The 24,438-nt window shown below is 39.2% G+C and overlaps 1 protein-coding gene across 9 annotated transcripts in view; it reads right to left on the bottom strand.

The window, feature by feature from the left end:
- Positions 1–24,438, bottom strand: part of MAGI1 (membrane associated guanylate kinase, WW and PDZ domain containing 1) — a 351,260-nt gene that overhangs the window by 35,320 nt on the left and 291,502 nt on the right. For all 9 annotated transcript variants that reach the window (XM_072127798.1, XM_072127802.1, XM_072127795.1 and 6 more), the window contains 4 exons: positions 23,620–23,724; positions 23,211–23,393; positions 22,498–23,118; positions 6,954–6,985 (listed from right to left, as the gene is read on the bottom strand). In XM_072127798.1, coding sequence (XP_071983899.1) covers positions 6,954–6,985; positions 22,498–23,118; positions 23,211–23,393; positions 23,620–23,724 — 941 coding nt within the window. The remainder of the gene's footprint in view (positions 1–6,953; positions 6,986–22,497; positions 23,119–23,210; positions 23,394–23,619; positions 23,725–24,438) is intronic.

The raw sequence follows: 24,438 nt of genomic DNA, 5'->3' as shown, positions 1-24,438 counted from the left end.
CATAATATGTGAATGTAGAATGTCAAGGGTAGGAGCCCAATGTATGATCCAATAGAAATAATAATACAAAATAAAATTAAGTTGGTCCCAGTGTTCAGGGAGAGCCATAGCTAAAGATGTAAAAGCCCTTTAAGGAAGTATTAAGTGTTTTTATGTTCTTAATCAATCTGCTAGCTATGGCTAAGGAACTTTTAGGAGTATCCATAGATTTTGCAACTACAATTCATGGCTTGATTGTATTTTTTAATTGATCTTACAGTTTGTAACTGCTCTGGCTTTTTATCTACAGATGTAGGTACACTGAAAGTGTTATATGTGGTCAACAAAGTTAGAGAGAATCTATCAAAATCCATCATGAGAAACCAGGGACATTACTCAAAGATCCAGTCACCGTGACTGTAGTAATCTTCTTATACTTGTTATCCATGGCCTCCTTTCTTCTGAAATCAATTTTTAAAATGATGCTAATGACCCTGAAAGTCTCTGGAAGGGGTGTTACTAGAGCCGTTACAGTGAGCAGGAGACCTTTCCCCTCCCACTGTGTGCTGAAACTTCCCCTACAGCAGTGAAATTACATCAGGTAGATGGAGGGGAGAAGTTCTGAAGGAGCAGAGGGGTGGACACAGAGGAGCTTTGGAAAGATCCCCCAGATCATTAACATAATTTTTAAAGTTGATTTTAGAAGGAAAAAGTCATTGTGCCTGAATTTACGACTAAGGCCTTGCACACACACCCGTGTCCTCATCTGGATTGGATCTCAGGCATAGCACATGACCGGGTGGGGGAGTGAGCACTCTTGACCATTCCCATCTCCACTGAAAGCTGGGCGGTCACACCACAGTCCATCATAAAGCAGGGAGATACCGTGTGCTTACCACAGCATGACCGGTTGGAGGCCATGATCTGGCTGCAAATAGTGTGGCTGGATCATGGGCCCCATACAGACATATGAACGGGGCCTCGGTGCCTGGATTTTTATGGTAGATTTCCTTTAAAGAGGGATTATGGTATGGATAAGTGATCAATATCACAACAGCTTTGGTCTAACACTCTGGACCTCCATTTTTCTGATTCTGGTGACCAAAGGCTAGCTAAATTTGAAGTGTCTGTCCACACAACAGCTTAACGCAAGTCAGTAGCTACAAGTGATGAGTAACTATTTTGTTTCCTTCCAGCTCCTTTTTAGCCAATTTCGATAAGGATAGAGCTGTGATCTGTGACTTTTTAGAAAATGGGTAAATGGGGTGTGCAGTAGCCGGTGACGTTCCTCCTTTCTCATCATTGGTCTAGTTTGTGCTGCCGTCTGCCTCATCCTAAACTCCGATTCCTGTTGCGTACCAACACAATACATTCAAAAATGAAGCAGAAATTATTGTGCAGAAAGCTGATTTTTACTACAACAAGGATATAGTGAATCTAAATCTGAGATTTTTTTAAAGCCCCAAGAAAAAAAAAAGGGGATTTTCTGGTTCCTGGAAAGAGCATTGGTAGCGGGAAGCTCGGAGGATCATGTTCAAAAGTCAATTTTGTAAATTATATTTTGTAATTCTCCACATAATGGGCCAAACACTATGTAAATCCAATAATCCACCACCCTCTAAATCCCGTTAAGTCCAAATTAAAGCAATCCTACTATATTTTTATTTTATATTTTTGCTATTGCACACATGAGTTTTTGAAGACCTTTATAACATTTTTTTGCTCTAAAAAAAAAAAAAAAAACACAAATCAATTCCTATATCACAATCTGACCTCATATTGTATACGTTCCGTAACGATTAACTATTTTTAGCCCATTTCCATAAGGATAGATCAGTGATCTGGGGGTGTGCAGTAGCCTGTGACACGCCTCCTTTCTCATCATTGGTTTAGTTTGTGCTGCTTTCTGCCTCATCTTAAAACGCTAATTTTCCGTAATGATGAAATATTTCAAAATCTTTTGTATTAGGGTTTGCATGAAAGAATTTAGAGTGTAAGATTCCTCTACGATTCTGGAGGCTTTATTACACGATGAGACAGAGAAGATTGCCAAACACACTCTGGTTATTTCCACAAATAATGACCTTACCCGTTGCCAAGCAACACCACAAATGCTTATCACATAAGCTTTAACGTGAGGTCCAATGGGAAAAGGCCTGACTTTCAGCTAAATTCTGTATTCAAGTATAATAAAAACTGACGGAGTTTACAGAAACAGGCCTTTGAAATATAGACTACCGGTATATATTTTTTAATGCTAGTAAAGTCCTGATCTTTAAGATGTTGACCCTTAATGGGTGAAAGTGAGATCAAAAATAGCAATCGACAGCTCCACTCCTGCCCCTAGGCAATGTCCGGTAATGCACCTTATCCCCATTCAAGTATAGAAGGTGCGGACTTGTAGCATCGGTCATAACCAGTCGAGCTCTTGTTTAATAGTTATGCCATTTACGGTAAGGGAGACCCTATTAAGGGCTACTTCACGTGGAAAACCAGTATCCAATACTAATAAATCTACAGATTATGACTGATATAATCTCAAGAGACAGCCATTATGGTCAATAATTCTCCAACTAAGAGAAAGTAGCCATTTTGAAAATAAAAAACTCTTTAAAGAAGACCTCCCACCACCCCCACCTCTTTGCATCCTTGATTTGGCATTGTTCCCCGTATTTGGCCAAAAGTTGATTCATTGGGAGTAGAGATGAGTGGACCCAAACTTTGGGTTTGGTGTCCTCCATTCGGCAGTTGTGTCTTACCTGTACATGTTGCCTAATGGGCTGCAGAGGAACCAATTAGGCAGCTATTATGCCCCTAGGAACTGGGCATGGCTGCGATTGACCAGGTGTGTCACCACTTGGCCAATCACAGCCATGCCTAGTTAGCTGGGTTCATAAAATTGCCGATTGGCTACTTCGCTGCTCATCAAGCAAAATGTCCAGGTTGGACAGAGCTGATGAACGCAGGATGCCGAACTTAAAGTTTGGGTCCACTTATGTCTAATTGGGAGTGATGAGGACTAGAGAAAATATCAATGTCAACATGGCTGGATTTCTAATGTTCGATGGGTGGTCCTGGGCTACAGATGACAGCTTGACCCCATCCATCAGTAAAGATCCACAAATAATAAATGCCCAGGAATTATGGAGCGAGGTAGAGTGGAGCACAGCCAATTAAAGGATGAAAAAGAATTGGAGCTACCTGGCAGGTAGAGGGAGATGAAAATGCACCTGTACTCCCCATTACCAGGCCAAAGCCCCATAGAGAGTTAGAGTCAATGAAAAGGATGTTGTCCTATAAGGGGTTTGTGTATAGTCAAAATATCAACCAACAGTGCCACTACTGCCCACAGGCCACGTCTGGTAATGCACCTTATCCCCATTCAAGTATGACATCTAATATGTCTATTTTAGAATCCAGTAATAAGGCTGGACTCAATTAAAAAAAACTAAGACTTTCTTGCTAGCCAATATGAAGTTTCACTTTACTGTTGAGACTTTCTTACAAAACTGCTGAAAGTACTGAGTTATGAAATACTAACAATACTGAAATTTTATAAAACACCAACATAAACCATCACTAAAGTACATCTACCACCAGGAGGAAGGATAGTAAACCAAGAACACTGACATACTGGTGCATGCCCCTTCTGCCAGGATCTGTTCTTCTTTTAGCTCCTTATTACCTATAATAGTAGTGCATTACATAATATAAAATAATACAATGACAATAATACAAATGTAACAAATAATGGAATAATAATATTTGTACTGTGACCTGTAGGTGTCACCATGAGGCTGCTGACACTGAATGTTTTTTTTCATTCTGCATTAGTCAGTAAAGTTTTAGTAAGAATCCACAAGATACTCAACAAAATTTCAGCTTCTCTTTTTATTTATCCATTTAAAGTGGACCCGTCTCCATTTCCATTATTAAAACCGACCTACAAGCAACACCCATAAAATATCATTCCTGGATCTTCTATTCTCATTTCCTTGAACAACCAATTCCTTGTTCATCTTTATAAAAAAAATAATGACAACTGGGTGTGGCCACTTTGTAAAAAAGGGTGTGTCTGGTATTGATTGGATAACATTAACAGTGTGTAGGGACACACCCATTATCATTACCACCTATTTAAGGCTTGGGAACTGTATTTTCATAAACAGACACATGGGTTGAGCTGCTACGGGAAATGCTTTTGCTTCCTTTCTTTTATTTTGGGTTTTTTGCTACTTCGCTTTGTTTGGTTGAGGTGTGTAACTTTAGGATGTGATATCACACAGGGGCCTATTAGTCCCATAACATACGAGTATCTTATTATATGAAGATACTAGGACACATTGGGGCACATTTACTAAGGGTCCGCACGGCGCATTTCCGTCGGGTTTCCCGACTATTTCCGCTGCATTTAACAGGGGTTTTTGGCAATCGGATTTTGGCTCAATCGCGCCCACAAATCGGGGGGGCGGGCCGTCGGACAACCCGACTGATTCGGACTAAGCGCGGGATTTAAAATTCAAATTGTGTCGCAAGACATGCACTTACATACACCGGGAATAAGAAGGTGAACTCCGTTGGACTTGAGCGGGGAAGCGACACATGCAGGATATCGGGCGCGCGATGCTAGTGAATCGCGTCAGACTTCATCTTTGTCGGACAACGCACTTCCGGGATCGCGACAGGACCGGGTAAGTAAATGTGCCCCATTATAGTTGGGGGCGTTGAGGCCCAGGAGCCTTTATTGACTTGTTTTTTGGGGTTTTTTTGGGAGGAGGGGCATACACTTAAAGGGAAACAACTTATTAAAGGAAATATTAAGTATTCCGTGAATTAAAAGTGCAGTTAATAGTTTCCAGAAAGGATATTTTGTTTTATTAAAAAATGATTTATTTGAAAAGCAAAAGATTTTGGAATAATAAATAATTTTTTTTTTTTTCGGGAATCTAATCTAAATATTGAAATATTCAGTGCTAGTAAGAGCCATCTTGTGTTTCAATTACCATATTTTTTTTAATCTGATAATTTAACTGTTCTCCATGGAGAGATCATTATATAGTATGACAAATGCATTTAATTATAATTAAAAAGAAAAAAACTAACATAAACCATTACTGGCTTAATGATGATGCAGGACCACAGCAGAATCAGAAAAAATAAGTGTAATAATCCTAGCACTTTTATCATAGCCTTTATCTTATGAGCCTGTGTTGACCTACTGAAAAAAAAAATTAAAAAACTATTAGAAATAAAATGTTATAAATGTATAGATTCTGATCTATCCTGTTTATTGGACAGCAACATAAGAGATAAAATTCTAAATTAATTTAAAAAAAAAAAATTTCAAGGGATGTACAACTACTGTTTATCAAGGAAAAGGCAACAAAATAATTCCAGCCAAACTCATTAATTACACCCAGCACTAAGCACCTCTAAAAGGAGCTTAACAGTAATGCCACAGGATTTATCTTGCCTTGAAAAATCACAAATTAAAAACAGTGTTTTTTTTTTCTAAACCACCGACATTTAACACCGTAAATTGATTTGGTACAATATGTCGATCTTCAAAAAAAACATATAAATAAATAATAATAAATATAATTTTTCTATTCATTTTTCTTTCAAAAAGTTGAAAAAACGCTGACCCTAAAAATTTGATTAACACTGTAAAGGAACAAGGTTACAGCTATTTCAGAGGCAGTTCGTGTGCACTTGTCACCGAGGGCTAAATGATTTCTGACGACGGTGCAGAACTATAAGCATATACTTTGACATTTTTGTGATTGGGCTGTGAGCACAAACGAAGACTCTCTCTCTTTGCATTAATATAAACTGACAATGGTTCAGGCCTAAGGTCACGTGACTACCCCGAAATGCCTCAAGCCATCAGAATCAGATCATTTATTTTAGTAATTTAACTCAATTCAGAGTTTTTTTTTTTATTTTATTTTTATTTTTTTTCAATCTTGCTCAAAAGACCCAGGATGCATCAGGTCCTGAAAACTGATTTAGATGCAAAGGAATATTTATCACTTGGGCAATTTATGCTAATGAGAACTTATTAAAAAAAAGGATCATAAAGGATAAATCAAAAAGGCACATAAACAAGCAATGCAAGAAAAAAAAATGAAAGAAAAAAAACCATATAAAATATGCTCAAATATTGGAGCACCGGCTGGAGAAATGAAAAAAAAAAAAAAAAAAACAGACCATCAATTAGCTCGAGCTGGTGAATTATTTATACGTCCTCTGAAATAATGTGCAAGCTATTTTTACAGAAACCACTTTGTAGGCTCCTGAAGAAAGACACTGACTAGTGCTGCATCCAGAAAAGGCAAAAAAAAAAAAAATAATGATGTGTACAAGAGGAGGGTGGGTGAGGGGGAGTAGAGGGGGGGGGGGGGGGGTCCCAAACCTGCAGTCTATAATATCAATGACAGATCAGAAAAAAAAAAAAATTACTATTGTGATCCAACGTCATGCCCGGAAAAAAATAAAAATAAACAAAAATGTAAAAACTAAAAATCCAGCAAAATAGGGGGGTCCCAAAAGAGTAGAGCATGTTTAAGGATTATATAAAAGACAAAAAGCAATAGGCGGAGAAGGTGGAGTCTACGTTTATCCCCCCCCTAACTATGAAATGGACAGTGCCCCCCAACCCCAACCCCCCCATCTTCATCTACCTCCTCCCGAATTAAACTGGCACCAAAAAAAAAAAAAAAAAAGTCACCTACCAAGATTAATAGGTGCGATAAGAAACAGCCTGGTCATTTTGGCTGAGCAGGGGGGCTGCAAGGTTGTCTGCATACGGCTCTTTAATCATGCAGTACTAGAAGGAGCGTGGTATCAATATACACTACAGCATAAAACAGCGCTAACAACCTCTCCGATCCGACAGCCAACAAAGGAAAAAAAAAAAACACATGCTAAAAAAAAAATAAAAAAAATAGGTAAAATATAAAATAGGGACTCACCGACTTTGGGCTCTTCTTTGGGACTGGCAGTCCTGCAAAACGGCAACAAGGGAGAGATCAACATTAGCATACAAATGTTACGTTCATCTAAGATAAATCCCAAGGTATATCATTCTAATGTAGCCATCTGCACGGTAGCAAAAAAAAAACACGCCGATTCTCTCCAGCATCGGAGTTATCAGTCTGTTTATAACGAATCAAAGCAGAGTGCGAGAGAGAGAGAGAAAGCGGAAAAAAAAAAAAAAAACACAAGAGAAGGAGAGGAGGAGAAAGAGAGAGCGAAAAAAAAAAAAAAAAAGAGGGGGAACGAGAAAGAGAGAGAGGGACAGAAATCTATCTGCATTAGCGATGCTGCAGCAGCCTGGAGACTGGGGGGGGGGACACAGACCTCGGCGGCCTGGGAAAACTAAGCACTTGGACTGAATCTCAAATGCTTCCCCCGGATTAAGAGGGACTTGGCCAACAATTAAATCTAGATATTTCCTTTTTTTTTTTTTGACGCCAGCTGCTTGTCAATTGTACTGGACCAATGGAAACTGAACAACAGATACAAGCAGCTGTGAATGGGGGCTTCTTTACAGCAAGTGAGAAGACAAGGATTGTAGTGCAGGTGGGGGGTGGTGGGGGGGAGTTATTCCATCAAGGTTAATAAACATGTGGCAGGCAGCTCCATTAGAACAAGGCTGGTGGATCATCACCCGTGCAGGGGCAGCATTGTGCTCACCGCACAGCTCCCAATCACCTACACAATGATTAGCGGATAGACGGATAATAGGAGGATAGATAGAGCGCGTAGATGTTCCATAGAAAGATGGAAGGATGGATAGAAAAACTAAAAGAGAGAGCTATACAGTTAGATGGATAAATACAGGTATAGGATATTGAGATATAGATAGACAGCAACATAGAAAGAGATAGAAAATAGGTAAATAGATATGAAAGAAATTATATTGGATAGAGAGATAGTAGGGGGGTATACAAGATTAAAATATAAGATAGAGAGATATTAGATAATTATTATATAGATTAGATAGATAGGTAGGAGATAGATAGATAGGAGATAGATAGATAGATAGATAGATAGATAGATAGGAGATAGATAGATAGGAGATAGATAGATAGGAGATAGATAGATAGGAGATAGATAGGAGATAGATAGATAGGAGATAGATAGATAGGAGATAGATATGAGATAGATAGATATGAGATAGATAGATATGAGATAGATAGGAGATAGATAGATAGATATGAGATAGATAGATATGAGATAGATATGAGATAGATAGATATGAGATAGATAGATATGAGATAGATAGATATGAGATAGATAGGAGATAGATAGATATGAGATAGATAGATATGAGATAGATATGAGATAGATAGATATGAGATAGATATGAGATAGATAGATATGAGATAGATATGAGATTGATAGATATGAGATAGATAGATAGATAGATATTGAATATTTCATTATATTTATATAGGATATATGGATAGATAAATAGATGAATAGACAGATATTGCAATAAATATGCAGCACTCCAGAAAAAAATGGAGGTAACAAATAACAGGTGGTTTATTCCCCCCTTTATTTGTTGAGCTGCGTTTTTTCATGTGTAAGTTATATAGATATGACATAGGTAGAATTACAGACATCACAGAGATATTGCATGGATAGATATAATTGATGATTAAAAGAGACATTAAAAAGATGAATAAATAAAAATGAATATAAAATAGTCAGGAATGGATGGTAGATGTGTCAGAGAAATACTTATTAGAAATATAGAAAATACATAGATCTCACATTTATCTTTTATTTCATGTCATAAAATCGATATCTAATATTTGACATTGACAGATAGATTATAGATTTTATAAATTTGTCTATAAAACAAAATGAACACAGATTATAAAACCTTTCTCTAATAACATTAAAACTACTACCAGTGGGTGGAGCTAGAAGCCAAGGGAATCTTTGTAGACTTTCTCAATATAGACAATTCCATCCAACACTGACTCCTCATGGTGGCCATAGGCAACAAAGAAATGCCGGGTTCATACACTCTGCCAGGATACTATCAGCTGGTGAAATAAATCTCCTTTGTTCTGGATACTTAGGATGTGACCATTGTTTCAAAAATCCCTGAATATGACAAATTTACACATTTTCCAGTAATTCCCATTTAGGAGACAGCAGCCTCCTATCTAGATAGATCTAGACTAAGATTATATTAGGCTGCACCAACTGAACCATTTTTTTTACTGAGGATTGGAGTTTAAACCAGAGAAGCTAGAACATCACTGTGATCATAGCCCCTCAATGTAAAGGAGGGGTCAAATTTAGAAAAATCTACTTTCAAGCACCCAAATAAAGGAGGAAGCAAGGCGGAGGAGGTGCAACATTCAGAATCCTTATTTAATAACAGATTTTTTTTCTTTTTTTTTCTTGGGAAAGGGGGGGATGGGTGAATGGTGGAATACCAACAGTGCAATACCTCATTTATCCTGTGGAGGAGCTGTGGGGAAACTGTACAATGGAATGCAAGGTCTTTACAACAAATTGTAACTTACTATGAGAGCGACAAGGGTCAGGAAGTAAGAGTTCTCCTTACAGAGACCGTCAATGTTGGCGTGTGGATACTCATGGACACGCCACTAGGGTAAAATATGAAAAGAAGTTTTCTAGGTTGGAATAAGGAAAACCATCTCTCTTTTAGCTAACTTGTTAGGCAGCCCCCTTGACATCAAGCATGACCTACAAGAAGCCTTATGACATGATGCGGGAATAAAACCAAACCAGTATATCTATTCCAGAAGGAGCAGACTCCCAAGTGTAGACAGCACCCTTTCGACCAGGATGGGTCTCCACAGTACAACATAGGGAACTGGTTTGGCTGAGTTTATAAGAGTGACAAACAACTGGAGATCCTTCTATCAAGAGATCATCAGATCTCCATGTACAAAACTCTACAAATATTTTACGTAAATTTTTGTTTGTAATTTTTACATTTTTCTCGCCCTTAAATGGCTTACAGTGTATCCATCTTTCTTTTGTGGTATTTACATACGTAAACCTTTTTCTTTTTTTAATTGAGAAAACTAGATAACATAATATAATAAAGTTTCGATAGACAAAGCGAAACGTTCTCTCTAATATATCTCTGCCGCAAATCAAAACAAGATTTTGTTTAAATTTTTCATTATTTTGCCAAATCCCAGTATCAGTCTCCGAATGGTGTCAGCAGAATTACTAAGTGGGAAGACAAAAAAACCTCTATATAATAATTAGCAGCTCCTTAAGAGAGGTTTCCTTTAATCATGAAGAAAAAGGCAAGACTTCTCGGTTTCAAGACCAGAATTTACCCTCCACATCAATAGGATGGAACTTTTAATTGATTGTCAGAGCTGAATAATCAGTTCTAAATGTTCTTGTTAATGCAACATTCCGTCAATATCAAATATGGGTCACCGAACTTCCCAAAAATGGATATAACCAGACCAAATTCAAATATACAAAAGAGAAAGAAAAAAAAAATTAGCAAAACAAAATTTCACTACCAAAAAAAAAAAAAAAAAAACTAAAAAAAAAAATTACAAATAAAATTCTAAAAATGGAATATGAAAGATTTTCTGAAAATATTAAAATTATAAAGAAGAAATGTAATATTGTGAAAATAAGATTAAAGGGCATCTACCACCAGGATGAAGGGCTACATGCAAATGAGCCTGAGGGTCTCCAGGCTTCATAGGTGTTAATGGAGCCTGGAGCCCCCCAGGCTAATTTGCATACAATATTTCATCCTGGTGGTAGATGTACTTTAATATCTTTATTTTCCAAATTCCATCTTTTTTTTCCTTTTTTTAATTTCAATATATTTTTATCTATTTTTTTTTTTCACAATGTAATTTTATTATATTTACCGTAGATTTTTTACTTATTCAAAGATAGTTCATTATTTTATTATGCGTTTCTAAATTTTTCAATATTGTTATTTCTGGAATTCTTCTTTTGCTTCTATTTTTTTTTTTTTTTATTTAAAATCTGATTTCTATCTTTCATTATTTGAAATAATTTTGTATTTTCTTCATAGATAAAAATACAACAAAAATACCCCAAAATATGTTTTAAACCTAAATAGCTGCCTAAGCTTGATGCCCAACAGATCTTGTTATCGCAAACCTCATTAGGAGTCCATTATGTCCTAGGCGATCATTATGTGCTAGGACCATGAATCATAAAATGTCATTTGATTGATACCAATGTTTACTGCAAAACCTGCAGTAATTGACTCAAGAAACAAGGTTGTATGGGGCTTGTACAAAATGTCAACAGCTCTGGAGGGAACAATGTGGAATGCAAGGAGGACATTTTCAAATTGAGTTGATACAATGGTAATTAAAGTGTTTTTATTGCTTATTGTAATCATGCATTGAAGTGGTTTAGCTAATAGAAGCAGAAACTGGAACTGCCATGGGGTCCAATTCTAGGCCAGTCTAATGCTACAGTCACATGTCGATTAGATATATCCTCACAGTGTAGAGCCAGGAAAGAGGAGGTATAATCTGACTTATAAGCAGGCATCCTTTTTGCTTCCGTTTGCACAGCACAGGCAGTTTCCGGGTTACATACCAGATAGGGTCTGTAGTTTTGTTCTTAAGTTGAATTTGTATGTAAGTCGGAACTGTATATTTTATCATTGTAATCCCAGTCAGAACTTTTTTGGTGTCTGACAATTGGATTTTAAAAATGTTGGGTTGTCATAAGAATCAAGATTAACGATGCAGCTTCATTACAGACACCTGTGATAACTGTTACAGTTGATCATTGTAGCCTAGGACTAAGGTACAATAAATTACCAATATCCAGTGGTCCGTTTGTAACTAGGGTTCGTATGTAAGTCGAGTGTTCTTAAGTAGGGGACTGCCTGTATATGAAATATACTGTGGAAAACATAGGATTGAACAATGTTTCTGATTCTGAGCAACTTATTTGCGTGTTGGAGGCCATTTGAGGCAATGGAGTACAGATGCAATGTAAGGCATTCTTCCCCTTGCCTATATTGAACGCATGCTCAGGGCGGTCCGAAGTGATGTCCTGGTCCATAGAAGGGCAGTGACATAATTAGAGGGGGGCAGGGCCGGCACCAGTACCAGGCACACATGGGCAAGTGTCGGGGCCCAGAGCAGCCTGGCAGCATCTAGTGAGAGGGGCTGTATATAAATGAATCCAGGAGGGGTTGTATATAATAGAACAATTAATGGTCTGTATATAGTTGAATTATGAGGATGCTGTATATAAAATAATAGCTTAATGAATTTTTAATGAGGCCACATGAGATCACTGGAAAGGGCCCCACTGAGGCTCTGTTGCCCTGGGGCCTACTGAAACTTGAGGCTGGCCCTAAGGGTGGGGCACCTTCATCAGCAGCAGCAACCAACCACTGGCTGATGTGGATGTTCACTCTTCCTCAGGCAGGAAGGGGAGGAGTGGGAGGGGGTATAGTGGGATTCGTCTTGGCCATCCGTCGTAAGGCTGTGTTGGGAATCCTCCAACCATATGCTTACAACATAGAGCTAAAAATGTGGTGTAAATCCAGCATAAAGTACATATCACAATATAACCATATCACTAGCATAAATCAAAACTATAGGGTCTGTTAGTGCTCATGCACTTGATCGTATAAGGGAACCATATGTAGCCTTGTATTGCTCTACGATAGAATATAGTATTACACAAATATGGACCCATAGAGAATCTGTGTGCTGCAATATCAAAACCATAAGGTAAGTACTAGTAGGAGTAGTAGTAGTAATCCTTCATCTAAAGTACAAGATCAAAGTTCTGGAGTAGCAGCTATATTGGATCTATAAGGCAAGTCTGACACGATCACAAACTAGTGACAATTATTATACCAAACTTGCAGCTACATATACATTTACGCGAGTCGATTCTATGATATCCATAAATGGATTTTGGATTCCAGGGCTCCAACTTGTTTGCTACATTATTTACTTGTATACAATAAAAAAAAAAAAAAAAATCACAAAATGATATTCGATATGGAAATCCCTGGCAGACAACACTGCCCCTAGTGGCCATATGATATACTTCATTTAAACAGAAAAAGAGCCATTAAACTTTTTTTTCTGATTCTGCCTTTTTCTAAAGAAAATAATGTTATCGGAAGGACAGGAATTCGGCTTCGCTACGCTGACGTCAATGTGTTACGCCGAAGCTTTTCTTCAAAATTTGACTCCGTAATTACATACAAATTTATATGCAAAACTGAGCCTGCTGCAATCCCGTTCCATCAATTACACCGCCAGCATCTGGTCCGTACCATCTAAATCAGATACTAATCACTACAACCCCCCCCCCCCCCCATCCACTCCCATGTCTGCCTCCTTATTAGACATTTTTTCACTATACAGAGAAGGAAAAAAGGTCAAGTACTTATTCAAGTTAATACGCAGTCATCTACGCAAATGAAGATCAATGAGATGCCACCAATAATTTATGAATGCATTGATTACACAGCAACGTCTCCTAAGGGTTGAATGAAAGCATCAGATGTCTAGAAGATTGGAGGGACCATAATGGCCATAGAAGTTAATTCTGTATAAATATTTCATATCTGTAGGAAATCCAAAGGACAAGACATAACAGCCAGAACCTCAGACGCTTGTTTCTTAATATTACGCTGCTGGATGCACTGAAGTGTAGACATAGACCCAGTATTATGATGGAAGGGGCAAGTCACGCCATTTCTTTGAGGAACGATGACCTTTGGTCTAAGAAGTTGGTCATTCCGTCGGAAGGGAACGTTGCGAACTTGGGTTCTATGTATTAGATCCATCAGATTTACACTGGATGGAGGTCACAACTAAGAACTTGACAAAAACAACTAGTTTATTTCCAAAGTACATGCTCAGAATAGTTATATTATTGCAAAAGGGGCAACTGTTTACTGCCATGGCCTGAACCTGTGATCCCAACTGGTTGAAGAACTACAAATCTTATTACCTATAGTTTTGTACATTTTTGTAGAATTTCTGTACATCGTTATTGGGCAAAGTATTGTGCTAGCATTTTGCCATTTTATTTGTTCTCTGATAAAGGGAACCTGTCACCAGGGAACTCATTTTCACTAAAAGACAGGTGACAGAAGCCCCTTACGGCTGCAGTGCACATACGCCTTTCTGCTTTCTCAAAGCATTTGCATTACAATATAATTGTGTGTTATAACTTACCTTGCTTCCTGACAGAATCCTCTGTGTAGTCCCAGGGGTTGGACTTTGGTTTGGATGCATTTCAAAAAACAACATTTGACTCGTCTGTTCTGCAGACTCCTCAGCTCTCAGCCCCCACCTTTGTTCCCCTGAATAGCTCCTCTCCCACTGATGTCAGCTCACCAGGCTGTGAGCTCCGTGAAGGAGCAGCAGGATGGAGGAGCTGTACAGGAGCACAAAGGTGGGGGCCAAAAGCTGAGGAGTGAGCAGCACAGACAAGTCAAACCAAAACCCAACTCCTGGGACTACACAGAGGATTCTGTCAGGATGCAAGGTAAGTTATAACACACAATTATATTGGAATGCAAATTCTTAGAGAAAGCAGAAAGACATATTTGCACTGCAGGTGTGATGAGCTTCTGTAACCTGTCTTTAAAGGGAACCTGTCACCAGGGACCTCATTTTCACTAAAGAGTTCAGCGTGGTCACCCACTTAGGATGCTCTTCTATCAGAACAGAGAGATGCTACAAAGAGTAATTCTCACTCTTGAGGAGGTTCCAATTTGGACTATGTAAGGCTATCAGCACATGACCGGGCATTGTGTGCTGTTGCTTTAAGCCCGGCAGCCATGGGAGGATTGAGCTCCACTTGGGACACCATGTCCGTTCAAGGTGTCCTGCCATGAATAATAATTGCTCTATAATTACAATTCGACCACCCTATCCAGTCACGGTTCGGTGAGATATGGCAGCGTCACCGTGACCGTGTATAATAGAAGTCAATGGTGTGAGCTACGTGCTATTTGTATAGCTCACGTCCACCATTTACGGTCGTGTGAATGAGGTCTACTCAGTTTGCATTGTGGGGGAGTTGCCGGAAAAATGATCACTTGCTTTAAAGTTCTATAAAGGACTACAGTTATTTTGCCAAGGGGCCCTTAGTTCTATTAGAACAAGACAATCAAATGTGATGAATAGCAGATGCAGCAATTTTGGTAAGAAGAATAAGTCTCAGCCCCTAAAAAAGCACGGCCAATGATTATCTGACCACAAAGTAAAAATCCTGCCGGCAGCTTCGACTGTAATAAGGATATTCAACCCTTTCCAGAGAAAATAGGGCAATATATGCAGATAAATTACTACATAAAACTCATCTCTGTTGACAAATATTCCTACATCTTTGTTCTCACAGTCTGATGAAAAAACAAAAAACAAAAAAATCGGAAAAGAAAAATCAGTTGACTTTTTATTTTTTCCAGTACGCTGCACTGCAATACCATTGTGAAGGATTTCTTTGTGCATAATTTTGCATCTAAATCATCTTATCTGTCAAAGAGAATGGGGCAAGGTCTGTTTGGAGAACTGTCTTTATGATGACTGTAAAGGGAAAGAAAAAATATCAGACATTTGAAAAGGCAAATCCAGGATGGCAAATCACGGAAGACGTCAAAGATGATTCACAGCCATCTTTGATACACGTTCCTTTGTATGGGAATGAAGTGCTAATTTGCTTTCTCTATAGCAAGGGTGGCTCTCTAATTAATTTCATGAGTTTTATGGGTTTTTAACTTTGGGATACAGAACTTTTTGAAAAAAAAAAAACAATAAAAAAAACTTTGTCTACCAAAGTATTAAGCCTGAGTGTTGGGCATTGGTGACACTCAGATCTATGGCATTTCATCTTCTGGATTTCTGGCAAATCAACCCAGTACATTGACAGATGTCTCCTCACTGTATCCTCATCCTTAAAGGGAATTATTTACTGCCCCCGTTCCGATACCGCCCATCCACAGTGCATAGAGCAGGTGATGAGCGGGACCACACAGGACTTGTATTGAAATGGGGTGTGAATAAATTAAAAGACGAGGCACTCCAGTGATGCCTAATTATCATAATTTTTATAACTCTATATTGCTGCAAATGCAGTGCATAAAGTTATATGACTTGTTCCTCAAAAACTGCTTAGTAGGACAGGTCTACCATTAGTAAAACGGATGTTAGATGCCCTTTAATCTTCTTACACTTGGATATCGAGTCTAAATATATATCTGAGATATCTGAGGTCCGGCGTCAGTTTTGTACTTTTATGGGTACACATGGGGCTGTTCGCAACAATAGGATATGGTCTCAATTTCTTAAAGCATAGGTTAGGATTATTATAGAACTGGGGTCTAGGAGGAGCTCTATCATCTCAGAATATATTGGGGCTTTTTATTTTTTGGGTAGCCCCATGCAGTCCCTTTTTGCTTAGGGTAATATGAACTGTATGGGAATAAATTCCAACACAAAATTTGGGACGATCACTGTTCAGTTATTCTTACGGTCCTCAGCAGGGGTGCACCAACAATTAGGCAAGTTGAGCCTCTGGCATCAGCAACAAGATGGATGCAGTATAGATGAGCAAATGATTGAAGATTCACTTTGCTCAAGCTTACAAAAATTTTTTCGTAAGATTCAAAACTTTTTAAAGTTTCAGTCTTTCACTAAAATGAATAACTGAAACCTCCAAAAAGTCCACTGAAATCAATGGACATTTTAACAAATCTGAGAGACTTCTGTTATTAAACTAAGGCTACATTGACATGACCGTTGGGGGACATATATATACAGCCGCCGTATATATGTCCCCCATAGGCCATCAAAGGGTGTACGGAGCGGTACGGAGCAGCACACGTGCGGCACCGTGCCATTCTGTACCCGGGAAAAGATAGAACATGTACTACCTGTCCCCATATTACGGCACCGGGTGCCACATATCTCTATAGAGAGGGGCGGGGGCGAGCAGCGCTCACCCCTCCTCCTCTCCCATGCACTGATGTGTGCCCGCCATGCTACGGCACGACGGACACACGTTCGTGTGAATGTAACCGAAATCAGTTAATATACAGATTCGATTTGTTGCCTTAGAATAGCCAGATACGCACCAAATCTGCAAATAGATTTGCTCCTCTCCATCCAGAAGGTATGGTACATGCCATGTATCTAGGGGGCACTTACAATGTCATTGTGCTGCACTTACGTTGTTTAGCACAGGTTTGATCATAGTCTTCAGAATATGGTGATGTAATATATACAAGTGTGGGTGGTATTTATGAGAACCTGTACCCTATATGACTACACGTTCCCATCTTAGACAAAGATATGGATCAATGTATATGTAACATATTCCTGGCACAAGGTAGTGTAGCTTATAGGGCACCCCCCTGGGTTACATCCGGTCTCCTGTTCGGAGGTTCCTTTCGGTGTCTCTTCTTTCCTGGAATCCCTTCAGCGAGCACTTACACTCTTCCTGGAATGAATTCTAATCGTGTTTTAGTAATATGATAACTGAATGATCTGCCAATTTGAGAACTGCTGGAAACAAGAGCACTTACCCGCCCTGAGTGTTTATTTGGTGCTTGCAGCTTTTCCCGAGCTCAACACATGGGGCTATGACATAGAGGAGATAGATCTCACAAAAAATAAAAAAAAAATGACTGGTGGAAAATTGCTATCACGGCTTTCAAGAATGGGCACCAGACAAACTTTATCTTCTTTGTGCAGGAGCCAGATAAGAATTTGCAAAGACGAGAACAGGTAGATAGACTTATCAGGGAAGAAATTCTCTGGTGGAAACAGATGGATACTCCATGCTGTGAAAGGCTTTACAACCTTTCCTAAAATCAGATTTTAAGCTATTTACAGGTGAATGCTCTCTGATTAGATGACAGGCCGGATCCTCTAAGGATTGGGAGCGCACGCTGAAGCCTGGCTGCGTAGACAGACATGAGACGTGCAGACATTGAATTTCTTAGCTGGAATCTCAGTATTCGTCAATTTGTGTGCGCTATGGTACCATGGAGGCCAGGGGGATGATAAATAGGCCAAGTGGGTGGATACAGCAATGAAACTGAAAGGTCTAAAGGAGTTTTCCCATAACTGGCTAGTCAAAAGGATCACAACCGGAACCTTATATTGTATCTGATAAAGGGATGGAGAAGCAAGGTCAACTTGAGACTTGAGCCAATTGGAGACAAATGTTTGCAGTACTTAATTTACCCTGTGGGGTCAGAGCAGAAAAACTACGAGACTGTTGCAGAGTGTATCCAGTTGCTGGATGATGCACAATGTGCCTATCGTGGACTGATCTTCTCAAACGTAGACATGGAAGGGAAAAAAATCACTACATGGACAAGTTTTGACTGCGGATACGGCAACTCATCACCGCAAAAAAAAAAAAAAAAATTTGATTATACATGAAGCATGAACAGTCAACATATACCATACTCTTCACTGTTGACTTCACCTTTAACCTTTACCGATTCCTTAAATGGTCATCGACATCATCCAAGTCATAGACGCACCGCTCTTCTCCACTGTCATCCGTAACGGGGACAATGGAGGGGGCATATAATTCACCTTCCTCCAGAAGTCATTTTTGAAAAGGGGGGGGGGGTGTTACATTGGCAGAGGTGAAGTAATGGTGGCAGTCTGAGCATAATAGGGGGCTCCAGGTATTTTGACTATTCATGCCGAATGTATAGTTAAATTATGTCTTCTGAGAGAACTCTCTAAGAACCAGCTTTCTTAACAAAACACTTGGATCCTTATGAATAGGCTCTACACTATCTATACAAGGCACCCAGTCAGAGGCAGGAATAAACATTTTATATACCAGCAAGAAATCTTCTATCTATGAAATAAATATAAAGCCAACTTAAAGCTAATTTAATAAATCTGAGCATGTATCACTGGTGTAAAGTCTGCCATTTAACAATCAAAAGTCTACGGAGGACTTTTGATTTGAGCAGGTATGGGGTCCGGGTCTCACTACTGCTTGGTACAACCTGCTGCTTGTATAAAAGGAGGCGGCTCAGCTGGACGGGAGCGGCAAACCGTGTTGCTCTTTCATGTTGCGAATGCGCTGCGGCACAGTGATAAAACGCTGAAGAGTTTAAGAGCGGAAGAAAGCAGCATGTGCCACAATAATTTGCACACTTGGTATCCATTGCAAAATACATCAAATAGGAAAAACACTCGCTTTTATGAAGAACTTGCAAACTTGATTTTATATAGTGTATACGGGCAATACAGCTGTTATCCGGAAAAGTAGTCTTCCACAACGATGAACAATGAGAACATTAAGTGGGCTTTTCAGTCTTGATCAGACCTGGACATTGTGTGGCCCGTGCTCCACATCCGGCCCTCTCTTTCTGACCGGCGCCCATGAGATTGTTGATACATTTTAGCTCCCCATCATAAAATAATTATATAATTAGGTCCTCCATATTTTCATTGAATCATTGTAATGTTTTATTTACAATTTTTTCTGTAGGGATAGGTTATATACTGTATACAGGTACTGGGTAAAACCAAGTATATTAGTCTGGCCCTCTTAAACCATTCCAATTTCTCATGTGGTCCCATGCGAAAATTAACTGCCCCCATCTGGCCTAGATAGTTGTTGGCAGATGACTACCACTTCCCGATACCCTTCCCCCTTTAATCTGCACACTTAGAATTTAAGAGGTTGTTTAAGATTACAAATAAGAAATTGCTGCCCTCTTCCAAAAACAGTACCGCACCAGTTCATGGGTTGTGTCTGGTATTGGCTTCATTATCGATACAACCAATGAACCCTTTACATAAGCCCTTGTTTAACTGTGCTTTTCATGGCTTAGCTCACTTGAGAACCAATAGGTCAGGCATATTGAAATCCAACACTCCTCACTTGTCTTGCCCAATCCACATCAAGTGAAAAAAAAATGAGTCCCGTCTCAATCCATAGGTTCTCCAAGATTAATCCAAAATGAAACAATGAACTATCCAGTAGAGTTGAGCGGACCTGAACTTCCTGTTGAGGTGTTGCCCGTTCGACACGGACATTTTGTTCAGACAATCCACCATACGCCCAGACACCCCCAGCAACTAGCCACGACTTTGATTGGCCAGTGGTGTCCCACACCCAGATCAGCTCATGTCTACTCTCTAGTTATCAAAATCATCAAAGCCTTTAAAGGCTTCAGGTAGAACATACAAATCTTACCAATTGATCTACCACCACTTAAAGGTGTCCCCAAATGTTTCCTTATTCATGATGATGTAGCACCTCTCATGGTCAATATCTCCCCATACATCTTGGTGAACCAGAATACTCTCTACTTGGGGCAATGGTGCCAACAGGTCAGATATAAACAGGAAACAAGCAGATTTTTTGATCTGGCTGAAATGAATCCTAGCATTGGCTCTTGATCAAACCAGAGTCCATTCCTAAACGTCCATTATTCGATTCTTAAGGTAGGGTAGACGTTGAGCCAGCATCGGTGGAATCAAAGTCTACAAAATCATTACATATTAATTTGATTAACACTTTCTATGGGTCAATTGAATGTTTGCCCATATAAGCTGATGTTCGGGATGCATTAAAAGATATATAAGGAATGCACCTTCATACAACTTTATATTTTTTTTTTAATCTACATCCAGCAAATTTTAGAATCTTAGTGGGACAATATATTCAGCTGAAGTTAACATAAAAGCTAGGCTTGACCGATGACTACAAACATTGCCATATACCCACCATCCCTCCAACTCTCGGAATAGACCCCAAGACCATTTATCTTAGTGGGATGTCAATGCTATGGACAACTCATCACATGAACTGTGGTATCAAGTCCTGGAAATAAGGAAGATGTATGGAACTATAAAGTCTACCTCTAAAATAAATATATATTAAATATATTGTATTATTTTTAAGCTTCCTATAGAAGGTTCAATTCTCTATTTACCCTAGACATATTTTTCATTTTCTGGCCCATTGCTCCTAGTGCTTAAAAACAATCCTCGGCTTTACCACCATTCACACTAATCCAATTAACTACTAATGTTTCATTTCCATTCCGTCAATATTCAAAAGACCGGCAATAAAGTGAAAAGCATTTTCAATAAACCTGCCAAATAACAGAATGGCCTGGAAAACTGAAAGCTTGCATTTATTCATATACTTTAATTAAACTCTGTGTTTAAGGTCATAAGATTCTGCAGTACAGATAACATATAGATTTAAAGGGGATGTTCAGTATTAGAAAAGAGAGTGTTTTTTCTGTGCCTGATCTTACTTCTTATATAGGGATGGGTTACAATACCAGATACAACCAATGGGGAAGGAAGACAGACGCTTCTTTCCAGTGCTAAGCACCACAAAACGAGTGATCGCATACACCCTTATGCCCTTTTAGGTATTTAGGTACAGACATAATACGTGGGTCTAAGAACGTGTCGCATGAGATGATTTGGTTTTTTGAAAAACATATAAACCAATGTGCATCATCAGGATGGTTCCAACAACAAGTTGAACACCTAAAACAATACCTCATGATAATGGAAGTTTTTATGAGAGAGGCTTCAGTGTTGGATCTTTACCGACTACACGTTAAAGTCTGATCCTCCAGTGTATTTCGAAAGGTTTCTTTAAAAGGGAACCCAACACCACATTTTTTACAAATACAGCTAGAGGCAGGTTCCCGTAGACCCCTAGTAACTAAAGGATACCCCTCAGACTCTCCCATATCCAAGGATTTCTATAGCGAGTCGAGGGGGCACGGCCTCAAGCAGAATCCATCAGCTCCTCCCCATGCTTTCTCTGCATGCAGCGTTAATGTACTGTGACCAGGGTGACATCATTGCAGGTCCTTCAGCCTTCTAACAATAGCAAACTGTACACCAAGTATATATCTCATGAAATAACATCAGCCCGCATAAAGAGTTGTAGAAGTCCATGCAGCCATGTTGTGATTTTTTTATGAGGTCAGATATGTGCATAGAGTACAGTTTGCTAATGTTAAAAGGCTAAAGGTCCTATGATGAGGTCACTCTTGTCACATGACATTAGGTCATGTCCCTCCACTCGCTCTATAGATCCCTAGATACCAGGCAAGTTTATAACTAGAGCTCTATTGGAACCTTCCACTAGCTGTATTTGTGAAAAAGGTGACAGGTTCCCTTTAAGCTACAAAATTCAAAGCTTTGGTCCCATCTGCTAATATGGTATTGGCTCAAAAACGGGTCAGGAGATATCACGACCAGCTGTGATTTTTATAGCAATAAATATAGGTAATAACCTAACCTTTATTCCTCGGAGAAAGCATTCTCTACCACGTCGATCATAGGATCAGTCTCTCATGCATATGGCCACCATAAGACCTCTCAATGGATATAAATATTAATTGATGTCCTTCACAAAACATTGAGCATGATTTATATGGAAGAGACTCTATGCAATAATGTCTCCACTAGATCAATATGCCTGCAGCTAGAATACAATGCTTACCTCCTCTTTGCACCAGCAGAGTTACTTCACTCCCCTTTGGACATTCGATCAGTAAATCCACAACTTGATTATGAGTAAGAGTCTGCACATTCTTCTTATTTACTTCCACAATGAGATCCCCTTCTTTGAGGCCACGACAGCGAGGACTGTCCACAATCTGTTTCACTCTCTGGCCACCACCACCAGGACTATCTGCTATGGTAAAGCCAAATCCCATTGGCCCTTTAACTATATGCACTGTAATAAGTTCAGGTTGTGTTGCTATAGAGGAAGCCAAAGAGACAGTGTCATTGGTGAAACCATGGGTACCATTCAAAGATACGTCTGCGGGGCTGCTTGGCCTTGTCTCCTTCAAGTTATTGGCTTTTCGAGTTTTACTGCTGTTACTGGATGGCGAGTCATAAGTCTCTTGTCCATTGACAATGATAGGGTCTTTATCCAGAATGGCCACTGAGGTCACCAGACTTGTGTTGGGATCATCAGGGTCAAATGGAAGCGGATACCCTCTGCAAAGTTCAAGGTCAACACTTTCACCGATAGGTATCGACTGGAAGATCTTCACCACTTGGGCATGGGTATATCCGAGTACACAGATATCATTTACACTGACAATTACGTCACCTGTGATAGGGGAAAAACAGACAACACAAAAATTAAAATTATACTCAAAAACTTGGACAATCCAAATGATTTAATAATATTAAGAACCATACCAGTTTCCATCTTGCCGTCCAATGCTGCAGGGCCGTCAAGAACCAGGCTCTTTATCTGAAGAAACTCATCCGGTTCATCTCCACCGACCACAGTGAATCCAAAACCTCGGGTGCTTTTCCTCAGTTTTGTGTTAATAAACTTTCCTTTTAATTCGGATGGGTTTCTTGTGAAGAATGGTTTAACTGAAATGATAAAATTAACAAAAACCATCATAAAATTAAGATGGAATTACCTTGATGCTTTTCCCCACCCACCATGTACTCTATATTACACCGGTATCTGGGTCTGGGCCTGGGCCCCTTAAGCTACCAGGGCCTAGGTGTTCCCTCTACCTCAGAACCCAATATAGCTTTACCCTTACTATTTCCAAATATCACAGCTTAGTATTTTCTATCAGCTTATAATTACCATGGGAAGGGTCTCTTGTTTGTTCCTTCTTTTTTGGTGTGAGGTTGTTGGGAAGAGTAATTGGTGGAGGTGCAAGCGGTGGGTGATCTCCTGTCCACTCTGTTGCTGTAAAACATCAGATGGCAAAAAATGAAATTTAAAAAAAAAAACACAATGGGCAAAAAAAGGCGTGGCATGACAAAAGGATTTGAAAAAAATCATGTGTCATGCTCCGCCCCTTAGGCCCTGCACTAGGCATAACGAACCAATCCTCAAATACACAGATAAGTTACATCGTAAAGATTTTTTTTTCCTATCGTAAGAACGCATCAAATCACTGAAAGGAAATGTCTAACATTTTTAAAAAGCTCTATACAAACAGCATTGCTAAGGCAAAAATCAACAAAGAGAGGCATGCTGACCTTTTAGATCCCTCGCTGACGGTACCGAGGTTCTCCGCTGATCTTTGTTTACTACGCCGCAGGGAGGACACAGAGCACTCAAAAAGTAGCAGTGGAGACCAATCAATGGGCCTAAGCAGTGACGTTACAGCGGCAATCAGGTGTCGTATAAGTCATATCATCCCTGTGGTCTAATCCTCAAGGATCAGCGAGGAACCACGGAAGAACCTAATAGCTTGCATACGTAAACCCTTAAAGAGAACCTGTCATTCAAATTAACCCTCCTTAAAAAAAAATAATTCATAAAAATTAGGATTAAAAAGCATTCCGCTAATCCCGAATTGTTCATTTCCATGGCTGCAATGTTAAAAAACAAGGTTGAAAACTTATTTTAAAGTTTAAAAGCTTATATGCAAGGTGAGTCCAATTATATTAATGG

This window comes from Engystomops pustulosus, chromosome 10, assembly GCF_040894005.1.
Source record: "Engystomops pustulosus chromosome 10, aEngPut4.maternal, whole genome shotgun sequence".
NCBI classification, from domain to species: Eukaryota; Metazoa; Chordata; class Amphibia; order Anura; family Leptodactylidae; genus Engystomops; species Engystomops pustulosus.
This window is presented reverse-complemented; position numbering and strand designations above follow the sequence as displayed.